General features: G+C 33.8%; 1 protein-coding gene across 9 annotated transcripts in view; it reads left to right on the plus strand.

The window, feature by feature from the left end:
- Positions 1-13,571, plus strand: part of ZZZ3 (zinc finger ZZ-type containing 3) — a 62,062-nt gene that overhangs the window by 23,640 nt on the left and 24,851 nt on the right. For 8 of the 9 annotated variants that reach the window (XR_012652089.1, XR_012652090.1, XM_075039208.1 and 5 more), the window contains exons 2-3: positions 2,944-3,100; positions 5,538-7,099. Coding sequence is in view for 7 of the 9 variants with exons in the window: in XM_075039208.1 (XP_074895309.1) it covers positions 5,589-7,099 (1,511 nt within the window). In the remaining 2 variants the exon portion in view is untranslated. Of the gene's footprint in view, positions 1-556; positions 2,192-2,943; positions 3,101-5,537; positions 7,100-13,571 lie in introns of those variants that run through there. The other variant, XM_075039209.1, reaches the window with a different exon arrangement.

Below are 13,571 nucleotides of genomic sequence, written 5' to 3' on the forward strand. Positions count from 1 at the left end.
CAAGCGTTGGTTCCCATCTCTATTTGTTTCCTCTGTTGCTAGAAGTTTTCACACACACAATTCAACATTCACTAGCTTTGCTAAACAGACTTCTGTTTAAGTTAAATAAAAATTCTAGTGTAATTATATGACTATGGTGTGTACCAGTAGAGTCTGCCTACAGCTATGTAACGCTTTAAGGGTTCTCAAATGCTAAAATGAATACCCTGAAACTCCATCCTATGCTGTCATCAAATTCTTGATTGTATGTAAGATGTATGGACAATTTCTGTAAGCAGTCGAACTTCAGTCTCGCTCTGAAGAACTTCCATACTGATTAATGTATGACCATTCCCTATAAAGTTTCAGCATCAACACTCGCTTACTGACTTCTTATGCATGTCCTTCCCCATGAGACAAATTCAAAGTCCCTTTCTTACTTTAAAGCTTTGTCTCTGTCTGCATTATGTTCTACTTTCACCTATAACAACTTCATTTTTAGTGGGCTTTGCAAACCAGACACTGTTGTTTCTTAGCTGATTCTTTCTCTTTAGACTTTGAGTCTTTATTGCAATATTCTTTTTCTTAAATGTTGATGTGGTTCCCTGAAGAATGGCCTAAACCTAAAAGCATATTTAGTTTCCCTTGCACTCATTATCCCAACTCATAAATATCTTCTAAAATGAGTGGTGTCCAAAACATTAAATTACTCTTCCATTTAATTTCTCTGCCATGGAAGATGTGGTTGTTCTAGGTGAAAAAAAGTCATTCTAATTGGTTATGAAATTTAAAGAAATAACAGTTTCTTTTCAAGACAATTTTTCCAAGGAAACTTCTCGGAGAAGTTATTTATTTGTTACCTTAGTAAGCTCTTGTGAATGTTGTTTTCTAGTTTTCAAGAGTTACTAAGGTGCAGTCATTTCAGTGTATCCTGATTAAAGTTTGGTTGGTTTTTTTAACACACACACACAAACACACACCCCAGCTGCTACTAAACAAAAAATCCTGACTAGGTAAAACTGCTTTTTCCCCACTTTAGTTTCTTCTCTTGTAATATTTACACGTTCTTTTTGCTGTTTCTAAAATGCTCTTAACTCTCCCCAAAGGCAACTAGGCACAGCAGGCGTTATGTCTTCCCTGCTGTGAGTAAAATAGTGTTGTTTGGGGGGAAAGAAAATTGGGGGAGATAAAGTGTACAAACCTGAGGAAAGACTGACATTACTATTTCAGCTGTTCCTGAAACAACTTATGCAAATGTTCTTTACTTATGCACTGGTAAAGTAATTAAAAATTTTGAGATTAGGCCTCCTTCTGATTGACTCACTGTTATATTTTGTTTCAGGCTTTTTTCTGTATTTTGTATTTTACCAAAGTTAGTGAGCTATGGGATTTTTGTTGGGGTATGTTGTTTGGGTTTTGCAAAAACCTGTCAAAATCTGTCTTTACTTCTGGTATCTACATATGTGTCTTTCCTGTCAATTAGAGATCAATAGGAAAGGCAACAATATAGGTTTAAGTAACTGAGAGCGTACCAAAATATTAGAAGAAACTTGTTGGTGGGGGACACAGGCTGAAGACATTTGATATTAAAGCTCTTTATGGAGTTCATCTCTCACTGTTTCTGGTTCCATTCATGATACAGCTAAATACAAACTGTTCCTTTTTTCTCATTCCTTTCAGTCATTTAGCTCTTGCATTTTCAAGTGGTTTTCCTTGCCTTCTTGTTTAACCATTCTTTGTCTTTCATTATGATAGTTCTCTGCTGTTTGTTAAATTAAGAAATTCCACTGAATAATTGAAATCTAATTTGATTTAGTTACCCATATAATAGAATTTATGATACTTCATGTAGCATCATTGTAGAAATATCTTTCATTATTGAATTTCACTGTAACTAGACATAATTAATCTCTTCTGCTCTTATTTGGCTCAGTTTATATTTTGAATTGTCAACTTAATGGGGAATTCATTTTCTGCTATTACCAGTATGAAATCATAAGTAGGTTGAAAATAAAGACAACAATTTCCAAAGGCTTTGGACTTATATCATCTAAATATAATAACTGTGTAGAAAGAAAAATGTGAGAAACCTGTCAGCTTGTGTTTTCCATCATGAAGTTTCTAAATTGTCAATATGAAAATAAGTTCACTTTCATGAAGTCAACAGAATATGAAGAAAGACTCAGTAATCACTATTCTATAGTGATTTATGGTGCGTCCATAGTACTAGATGTTCTTAAATTAAATGCTATTCCTGGTATGTTTTTTCAAGTAATAGCTGTTGGGCATTGGCACAGATGCCCAAACTCTGGAGACAACTGAAAGCATTGTGTGGCTTTTGGATCCACAGATTTATTTCTGTCTTTCAGTATCAAAATTGGTTCACTTCCACTATAAACAAAGTAGTATACATTGTTTTCCTTGGGTGAAGAATAGGTTTAATGTGAACTCTGGAAAGCATTTCACTCCTGTTTGGTAGGTGAAGGTTATTCAGGGATTTAGAGCCAATGAAAGTTTTGAGCTCTGCTCAGTTGATTAAAATTAAATAGCAGAAATAATTGGGTTTTGCTACGTATCTAATTATAAAATGTATTTGACAATGCCTTTCATAATTCATTAGTTGTAGTAATATCTTTCACTACTTATTTTCTTGTGTCCCTTCAAATATCTTCTGAGGTTTGAGCACCCTAACACATGACACTCTGTTGTGAATTCATTTGATTGCACATCTTTAGTGTGATACAGTGAATCACTTAAAAATAACCAAGACAGATATTTTACATTTGAAACCTATATTAGCATTTCACATTCTTAATTACTTTATAGCATACTGTTCTTTATGTAGGACACTTGTAAAATTGATAATTGCTTCTTAAAAAAGCTGTTGCTCTTTGTATTGCCTGTTGCATTCTTCTTAATTTTTAATGAAATAGTTTAAATGTTTTATTGTCTTTTTCTCAACAGTTTTCAAAATCTTGTTAATGTGATGGCATAAACTAGTAAAAAGGCATTTGGATCACATCATGGATATCAGCAATGGTGACTGATATTACACAAGTGGCACAGTAAGAGTCTGCTGTATGAAATGTCAGAAGTTTATATTTCTTCTGGTTTTACAATGGTAAGTTTATTACATTTTGTACTAAGTAAATAATAACTTTTTAACTTATGTAAGGTGTATTTCTTTAGAAAGTAACATACCAGCAAATTAGTAAAGATTTCTGCCTTGTGTATTATTTCTAATGTTTGTCAAGTTCAGCAGTAATTACTCACCAAAGTGTACATTGGAATTTGGTTTAATTTGTTTTATTGGTATTCATTTGAAATGTCAGTTACTCATCCTTAACATGTGCTAGCCTTAATTAGAACAACCTAGGTGAAATGGAGTATCTAAATGACCCTGTTTTTCATGTTTGGGTTCAACCCTGAATGAGATTACTCTTCAGAAGATAACTGAGCTTGTGTGTAAAAGGGGAGAATATACAGGCAAGTTTATCCATGTGTAAAATAGCTATGAACAACCATTATAGACAACACATAGTAATATGGTTTTTTTTCTCTCTTCAACTCAACTACTGATGTTTTGCCCATTTGCTGTTCTATTATTTTTATTTTCTTGTAAGACTGAGTTCATTGGACATCTCACACTTTGTCCTGCATTGCTACTTTTAAATGGATAGAAAGGAAGTTGGTACGATAGCCGTTCTTTATCTGTATCTCCAGGAATACAAACAGTGCACCTTTCCAGGCATTCATGTAAGGCAACAGGAATAGCTAACAAGCAAGAGGCTTGTAGCAGCACAAATACAATGCAGTTTTGAGAACATTAGAAACTTCCACTTTGTAATTGTGTTTTCTTCATTACACAAAATGATGTGGTGTCTTACACAGTTGTATCTAGAACTCTACCAGGTAATACTTTTAGGATACATTACTTTCACTAAGAAATACTACTTGCATTATGAATACCTAAACAGACAATATAGTAATTACTGTTAATTGACAAACAGAATTGTGTTGCTTAAGAGGTGTACTGGTCTTGTCCCATTCTCTCTGTTCTGCTCTAGGACCATCTGACACCTAAGTAGTAGATTTATGAGAATTTATGCTCCCCCTCTGCCCCCCCCTTGCTGAAGATGAAAAACACCTATGGAAACAATTTTCCTCCATTTGTCATTTTCAGCCTTTCTAAATAACATGTAAAATGGTTGATTCCATATTTAAAATTTGAAGTCTTCACATCATATGTCAGTTGAATCAGTTTGTATAATCTGGAATTTGGGAAAATGGAAAAGGGAAGGTATGCCATTATGTACAAATGTGAATCTGTTCATTATCATGGGTATTATGACAGGCTTGTGGTGATATGCAGTTTGACACATTGAATTTTTAAAGATGAAATGAATAGAAGGGTAAGACTGAACTGATTGCTATTAAAAATGTTATTTTGAGATTGGGAAAGTTGAGTACTCCTACATTTCACCCTGAAATCTGAAATACAGATACTCTCAAACAGGATCTTTTAAACTTAGCTTTGAGTCTGAATTTACTTAAATCCAATGTGGGTGATGATTCATCTCACCAACTGTATGAAATGTTTAAAAATGGAGAAGGTTTGAGAAACAGCCTTCTAGTACCTCAGAGGAGATTACTGAGAAGATAGAGCAAGGCTTTTTGTTGATGTAAATGATGCAAAAATAGGGGATGCCCCACCTGGGTATAAGAAAAATTATTTTCACTATAAGGTCAATGAAACACTGGAACAGGTTGCCCAGAGAAGTTGTGAAATATCTGTACTTGGAGGTTTTCAAGACCCAGCTGGACAATGTCCTGTGTAACTAAATCTGAATTTAGTCTCGATGTCCATTCAAGCAGGAGGTTGGACTAGATTGCCTCCTAAAGTCCTTTCCAACTTGAATGATTTTGTGATTCTGATTCAGGCATTTTGTTTTATTTCATTTTTACTATTAATGACTGTAACTGTTTTTTTACAGGTGTGATTTATTTTTTTTTAACCCCCTGTTAAATTAGAATCACAATTCTATTTTGTTGTTTATGATTTGTTTTTGTTTTAAGCAACAAGTGAGCAAGCAAATACGACTTTAATGGTTTCCTTCTTAGTATGTGAAACCATGTAACTGGAAACTGTGGGATATTAAGAATGTGATTTCATAACTCTCATTTGACCAGACAAACTTAAATAGTAATACCAATACATTATATCATATGTACAATACATAAAAATAGTGTATTTTAGTAACTGGAGCCTAACTGGAACATTCCAGCCGTACATAAGGCATAAATATGAACAACATTCACACACAAGTACTAAAGCCAGAACAACCACAAATACCAAGTCAGCTACTCTGTAGCTTAGATGGAAAACTTTTTTAATGCCCTAAAGAAATACCACAGAAAGAAGTGGTATTAACACATTGCATAGGCATATTCAGTTTTACATTAGATATATTTGTGACAATATATTCTTCAGATTTGCTATGTCTGTAGGTGATTTTTAAATATTTTTTCTGACTGTTTTGTTTACATTTTTTTTGAAGGTTTCCCAATGAGTGGATCATGATGAACATACTTTAGGGACTTGCCATAGTATGGCTGCTTCTCGATCTACTCGTGTTACAAGATCTACAGTGGGTTTAAATGGTTTGGATGAAAACTTTTGTGGTAGAACATTAAGAAACCGTAGTATTGCTCATCCAGAGGAAGTTTCACCCCATCCTCAAATACGATCAAGGTCACCAAAGAAGAGGCCAGAGTCTGTGCAAACTCAGAAGGGAAGTAACGGTGGAAGAACTGCTGATCTGAAACAACAGAGTGCTCGGGAATCATGGGTGAGCCCTAGAAAGAGAGGGCTGTCTACTTCGGAAAAAGATAATGTCGATAAACAAACTGTTGAAAATTGTGAAAAAAAACAAGCAGAACCTGTTTCACCAGTTTTGAAAAGAATTAAGCGCTGTCTACGTTCAGAGGCACCCAACAGTTCAGAAGAAGACTTGCCTACTAAAACAGAGAAGGAATCATTGGAGCATAAAAGCTTAGTGTCGGACAATGATGCAGTCTCCACAGGGACTAAGCGAGCTTGTCGATGTCTTATATTGGATGATTGTGACAAAAGGGAAGTTAAAAAGGTGAATGTCTGTGCAGAAGGATTTAATAATTCTGCAATAGTTGACGAGATTGCAGGCTATCAGACTGTCAATGGAGTTGGTGAGAGAGACTCAAATTCTCTTAACTGTGATGACTGTCAGCTTGATGGGAACACTAAGCAAAACAGTGCTGGTTCCTGTATGTCCAAGGACAAAACAGTAGCAGAAAACGGAAACTCATTTGCCCATTCTTCATTGTTGCTTAATAGCAGCAAGGAGGACAGTGTTGTAGACCATTATGTGCCTTGCACAAACTCTCAAGAACAGGTAAAATTAGAGGACCACAAAATAATAAATGACTGCTTGCCTGAGGAACATGCTAATCGGGCATATGAGCCAGCTACAGGGTCCTTTTCTGAAATCCAGTCATCTTTGTTAAGGGATTCAGAGGAGGAGGTAGACGTTGTAGGAGATAGCAGTGCCTCTAAGGAACAGTGTGCTGAAAACATCAATAGCAACCCGAATATTCGTCATGACAGTGCATCAATCTCAGGTGAACCTGAACCACATTCTTCAGTGCTGGACTGTGTTTCAGCTCAAATGACATCTATGTCAGAACTTCAAGAACACAGATATACATTGAGAACTTCACCACGAAGGGCTGCCCCTGCCAGAAGTAGCCCTACTAAAAATATCTCTCCTTGTAGAGAAAATGGACAGGTTGAGGAAAATAATCTTAGTCCCACTGAAAAGAATGTACCTGTAGGTATTAATAATATCAATGGATCTCCCCAAAAGTCTGAAGAAATTAAACAGAATGAAAAAGAGAGAAATTGTAATACGGGAGATCATGGGAGTGATGGACTAAGAAAGCCACTTTCTGAGGCTAGGCTTGTTGCTGGATATGTACCATCTGCCAAAGAGAGTGCCAACATCCACACTGCAGAGGATGATGAGGAAGAGCCTGATGTGTATTACTTTGAATCAGATCATGTGGCATTGAAACACAACAAAGAGTATGTGTAACTATGGTAACCATGAATTCTGCTTTTGTTTCTTACCAAAAATATATAAATTAATACTTATTTAAAGTACTTCCACAAAAATTTAAGTGCTTTATAATTTTCATACTCTTCAGTCTTCATTTTTCTTCCTTGTTTCTACCTCAAACAAAATTAAACTCTATTTTATATGTAGTATGTTACAGCAATGTGGTTTTTACATTTCTAGCAATATGAATTCTTTAGCCAGAACTTTTTTTTTTTTTAAAAACAACCCACATCCGTTATCTCTTTTCTCTAAAAAGCTAGCTGGAAACAAAACCAAAGGAATTATAACTCTTAATTAGAGTTCAGTTATTTATCAGCATGTCCAGTAGCCACAGTACATACAGCTTATGAAATTATCCTTCTGTTGTACATAGAATTTAAAGTCAGGTACCTGTTTTCAGTGTCATGGGAAAGACTTACCATTATTGTGTTAAGGAAGATAAATTGATCAAATGCAGCAATTTGAGAACTTTCTCCAGAACTTTCTGCATCGCTGTTTATATTCATTAAATGTAAATACATACATGTTCTAATTACTATTAGAAAAGAGCACTAACTTATTTTTATATTTATCATCTGAATGTAAGTAGAACTGTGGTAATCATATATTTGTAGTAACTGCGAACAGATTCTTGAAACAGAAGGGCAATTTTCTCAGTGATGAAAGTTTACATGGAGAAAATTTGTCTTCAAATGATAGATCAGGCCAGTTTTTATTGCACAGTCTTTGTAATGCTGTTTTGACTTCTGTGTTTTACTGCTTAGTAGATGTTCTACATTTTGTTGTGAGTACTGAAAGGCCAAATGCGGATCATCTTCAGTTTGCTTCATATGAAGAGTTAAACCACTGCTAGCAGTTTCTGTAAATGATTACAATACAATTATTATGAATATGGGGCACAACGCACAGATGATTGTTTAATCCAGCAGAAGTTTGACTGGGTTTTTTGTTATTAGAGTTGCATTATTTTTATAATGAAATTTTGTTCAATATTGAATGTGAATAAATTGTTTTAATCAGAGAAAATTGTGAATTAGAGCATGGTTCAGACAAACTTCTGATTTCAAAATAACGATAAATATCTGCAGCTTCAGTCATCAGCCCAAAGTGTACGGACACTTTTCCTGGTAGATAGAGGGAAGATTGCTGTTTCCTAAATTATAAATGGGAAAAATGGACTGTTGTCTTTTGACATTTTTTGCATGTTTTTTTATCTGTATGTAGGATGACTTTACTAGTTATGTTAGTACAAAGATAGATTAGTAATGTATCTTTTTTATTATTATTTATCAGGAAAAGAATGATAAAGATCATACCACATTTTTAGATGTAGCCTCAATTTTTACTTCTTTCAAGTTAAATGTGTCCAAAATGCATAGTTTTTAAAAATAAAAATCTGCTATTGAATGTTACTGCTGTAAAAAGAACAGTAATTTTTTCTGTTCTTACAATTAAACACAGATCTAAATTATTCTTGAAAAATTTCAGGAACGTGCCCTAGTGTTAGCTTTTGAGTATACAGAATTGCTCTCAAGATATGACTAGTTGTTCAGATTGGCAGCCTGTTTGTGAGAGCTTGTTGGGGAGCTTTTGAAATTGCAACTAGGACTTGGTAGCTTGCTACTAACTTGCTGCCTGAATGCAGAATTCCAAAGGAAATTGCTGTTGTTTTTATCCTATCTTATATTTTACTGATCTTTGGTGGCAAAAAAAGTCAAAGCTAGAATTCTCTTCTAGATCAAGAAAGAACAATTTCTACTTTTCAGAAGGGAAGCATGCTACTGAAGGTAGTGCTAGCTGGATTTTTTTTTTCCCCTTTTAAAAAATGTTGATATAATTGGAAAATTATGGGCAGTCATTTGTTGTTGTTGTTTGCAAGAAAATAAATCTAGTATTCTGATGGTTCCTCATGGTAATAGGATCCTTCTAAAGAAGTCTATATTTTGATATTTGAGCCCAGTTGTCCTTTATCTGGAACTTTGTAATTCAAGAGTTAATCAAATACAGTGCCTACATCCTTTTTCAAATTTTAAAAGTACCAAAGTTCATTAGAAGATACTCCTAATTAATATGTTACAGTTCTTCAATAGTGTCTTAATTATACCCTTGTTTAATCTCATTTTGTGCTTATTTTCTAAAATGTTAAACTAAAAAAAAAAAAAAAAAAAGGTTTTAGCAGAAATGTTTTCCCCCAATTAGTCAGATGCAAAGAATTCCAGGGTTCCCATACTGTCAGGTAAAGGCTATTCACTTTGCCTGTGACATTTCTGGCTGAACAAAGTATGCTGGTCTTCTGCTTATCAGATCTTCAAATGGTATACAGCTTTGTTTTTCTGTCCGTCATCAGTTTGTGATTAAACTTGTCTTTATGGATGATTTTTTTTCTCTGGTTTATATTTCTATTCTCGTTGAAAAGCAAATTCAGAGAGACATTAGCATCTTGGCTAGGTTGAGGAGGCAGATTTCTCCAAGAAGGCATTAATATCATCCTCTGGATGTTTCACAGCAGAAAAAAAAGCTATATTGCTCTGTGCTGCAGAAGCAATTTGATATGTCTGTAAACTTACATTATTTCTTGTTACATTGCATAGCTTGATGACATACACATTCATACAGCTGATTTTCACTTTGCAGGAAATTATTGTAACATTGATAAAATATGAATATACTGAAACCTTCAACAGCTGTTGATAAGACTTGCTATAAGAAAAACAATTAGATGTGTATTGTAGTATTTTTGTATGAATTTTATTGCTTTTTGAATGTTGTCGTGTTTAAACAACATTCATATATTAATATTTCTGGGAAAACTGGATGGTATAATAAGAAAATAATCATCACAGAAAGTAAGTTATGGAATACTGTTATTCAGAGAGAAGGCTGAAATAACGGATGTTCCATGACCTCTTTAATAAAACAGATCTCTCCTACAAAGATCTGAGATCTCTAAACAGAAATTTTATCACAACATAGACATTCATGTAGATAATAACAGACTGGTCTAGGGGGTTGTATAATTGTAAAGTATTGTTAATGTTGATTTTTCTGTTATTACACACACAATTTGAATTTCTGTGTATTTTGATTCTTCTCAGAAAAATATGGTTTGGTGCACATTTGAGAAATTCGTTTGTATATTCTAGCTTAGAAACCTTTGCATTTTCTTTTGATATTTTCATCAAAACTGAACTTGTTGATTTAAATCTTTTTACAGTGCTTAATTTTATATGCTGTGCTTAGTGTTTTGCATATGTCTTTCCTCAGAAGTTTCTCATTATCTATTTGCTGTATCTTTTTATAGTTTAATTCTTTCTTATAGTGCAGTAGCTTAATTTTCTATCTTATGCAATATTTTATCCTCAGTACATTTTCCCCTTTGCCCAGGGCTTCGTTTAGTGCCCTTTTTTCTTTTTTCTTCTTCCTCTCTACTTACTCTCTGGAGTTTTGCAATGTTTGGCAGGTGTTAGGTTGCATGAGGGAAAATTTTTGTTTAACGCTTAGCTCTGAGTTCTAGATGAAAATGTAATTGAAGAGTTGAGTTGTCACGTGCATGTAATGCATTATACAGTGTATTTCTAGGATCCTGTAAACTGTGGTTAGCTTTATAGGAACCACCTAGGCCTGTAGGTAAGCTCACTGAAATGTAAGAACTATGCATGAGCACTTGCCTACGGGCATTCAGTTGCAAGAGTTAGGGCCTTGTGTTTGTTCAGTAAATAGATATTTTTATATATCTTTGGTTTCATTTATTACTTTATAATATTTAAAATCATAATAGCTGTACTGACATTTAAACTGAAGACAGATTAGAATGAAACACTTCAGTACATCTCTTAAACCCCAGTCTTGAGAATTCTTGCCTAGTATGGGTTGTATTGTTGCAGAGGCCTTGGAAAGACAAGAGGACCATGTAGGATCGTACAACCAGATTTAATATACAATTGACAATTCATAGTAATACTGTTAGTGTTGTCTTTGGATGGTCTTTTAATATTGTATGAACGTGAGAAAGAAAAGACATCTGTGGCATTTCCTGTGGTACAGGTTTTGTATTTTATTCAGTCACAAATGTTTCTGCCTAATGAATCAGATTGAAACAGTTCTCTATAAAAGTTCATTTGACTGCACTAGACTTGTTAGAATAGGCTCTGGTGCACCTTGCCATACCAATTACTTGAGAACTGCCTTAAACAGAATCTTCTTAAAATGTAACTCTAAAATAATCCTGTAGTGGTCTTTTTCACTAAGGTGAACTTGTAATTTTACCTGCACTATGTTTCTTCCTTAACTGGATGACAATTAGTATTAAAAATTAAAGTACTTTTCATTAATATATTTTAAGATAAAAATCTCCATGTCTATCTTTGCATATATTGGGTAAGAACAAAAATACTACATCAGTTTTATAATTTATCCCCATATATTCAGATATATGTCTCAGAATTAAGGTCAAATTTATCATGCAGTGTGGATTTATTTTAATGTACAGATAAGTCAGATAATCTAACATTCCTTTGTAGTGATGTCATGTAGCTAATACTATAGTAAATATTATCCTCCTATATTATTTTTAAGGACACCTTTGTCTCATTTTCCAATGAGACGTACAGTTTTAGTCTGAGGAGACTTCGGTTGTTATGTTGTTTCATGTTAAGGAATAAAGGGAATTGGTATAAATCAAGTAAATCTTGTTACTTTTTCTAGTAGCAGTTTTAATCCGTACTGGGGTTAAGAATATTGTGAGACAGCAACTATTTTGTAAATATGTAACCTCTGAGTACTTACAGAATATATCATCAACATAGAAGAATTTAAGTATACATTTTTAGTGTTGAAGAACAATAGAAGTTAATAATTTTAAAAAAAATGCATATGTGCCATATATATTAGATTACAATGTGTTTTAATTCATCCTTTGTTCCACACAAGAGTGGTGTGGCATGCAGTGATATTTTTCTCAAACTACCTATTAATGTAAAACTTAAACAAATGGAAGATTGTTTCTCTTCTCAGAGAGTAGTTCCTACTGTCTGGTAGATTGGTCTGTGTTTTTAGTAAGTAACAAAAAAATTGGATTTAAGTAAAAATCTCATTTCATGTGGAAGCTGAATGTTGCAACTACTTCATCTGCAAAATAGAAATATGATGGAAATCAATTAGAAACTTGTAATATGAGTTTCTGATCAGCTGCAGTTTGGTATTGCAGACAATTGTGTTATTAAAGCGTTGTGATAGTGTAATGGGCATATAATCACATTTATTAGTGAAATACTTGTTATATTTTACACCAGCTTAAAACATTAAGTATTTTGAGAATTTTTTACTGCCAGCATTATTATTTATCATATTTTATAAGGTCATTTCTATCTATAAATACTTATCAATGGAACAGTTATAAGTGACACAAAATTATTGCAGGACTAAAGATCAAGGTTTAGTTAATAGTATTTTTGTAATCATAGAATCATGTTTTATAATTACATAAACTATTCAAGAAACACAAAATAATAGAGTTCTTAATTTGCAAGAGATAATGCCTTGGGCATGTGCTGCATCTGTTTTTCTCTCTAATAATAGGCTTACTCTAGGAGCCATTAAATGTCAAGTACATTTGTCAAATTCATTTTTATTTCTCTGAACATAGTTATCTTGCTGTCAACCACAGCACAATCCTAGTGAACGGCACTATCAAACACAGTGCAATCCTCATTTAAATAATGCATCCTGTGGAAAGCAAAGCTTGATTTCATTTGGATTTGTGTCCTTTGCTCCTTGAATTCTCTTCTCTCCTGATTTGCATGATACCTGCTTTTCTTTTTCTGCCTATGTTCTCACCTCCAAGAGTCCTCTGTCACGGCATCTTGTCCTGGAAGAGAGAGTGTGAGCTCTTCAGCGCAGAGCTGCTTCCCTGCTGGCTGGCTTGGTAGCATGTGTGGATGTGTGTGCTGATGGATTGACCAGAGAATGTGAAGAGTAATGGTTGGATTCAGCTTGCCTTTCTCTTGTGGAGATAGTAGTTATGGTCTCTCCCCCTTTCCAAACTGCCAGTTTTTAGAGAACGTACAGGAACTCAGCTTGTCTTTCCAACTTCTTTGATCAACATGGATCAAAAATCATGGGGGAAAATCAACAATTTTTTTAAAAAAAAAAAAATGCAAACATACTATTTTAATACACAAAAAGATATAAACTTATTTTCCCACCTGTTCATTTGGAAATGCTTACCATTTCTAAGGATCCTCATTAGTAAATTCATCTAAACTGGAAAATTAAGTATTAGTTAATACTAAAAATGGTTTTGAGGGGTAGGAAATATCAGTTGAAAAAAAAAATATCAAATGCCGTAGGAGATTCATGGTCCTGATTTAAAAAAAATAGAGAGAAAACCAAGAAAAGATGGCATAGTAATATACTCACCCAGTGCAGCTGTGTGGAGAG

This window comes from Buteo buteo, chromosome 10, assembly GCF_964188355.1.
Source record: "Buteo buteo chromosome 10, bButBut1.hap1.1, whole genome shotgun sequence".
Classification (NCBI taxonomy): domain Eukaryota; kingdom Metazoa; phylum Chordata; class Aves; order Accipitriformes; family Accipitridae; genus Buteo; species Buteo buteo.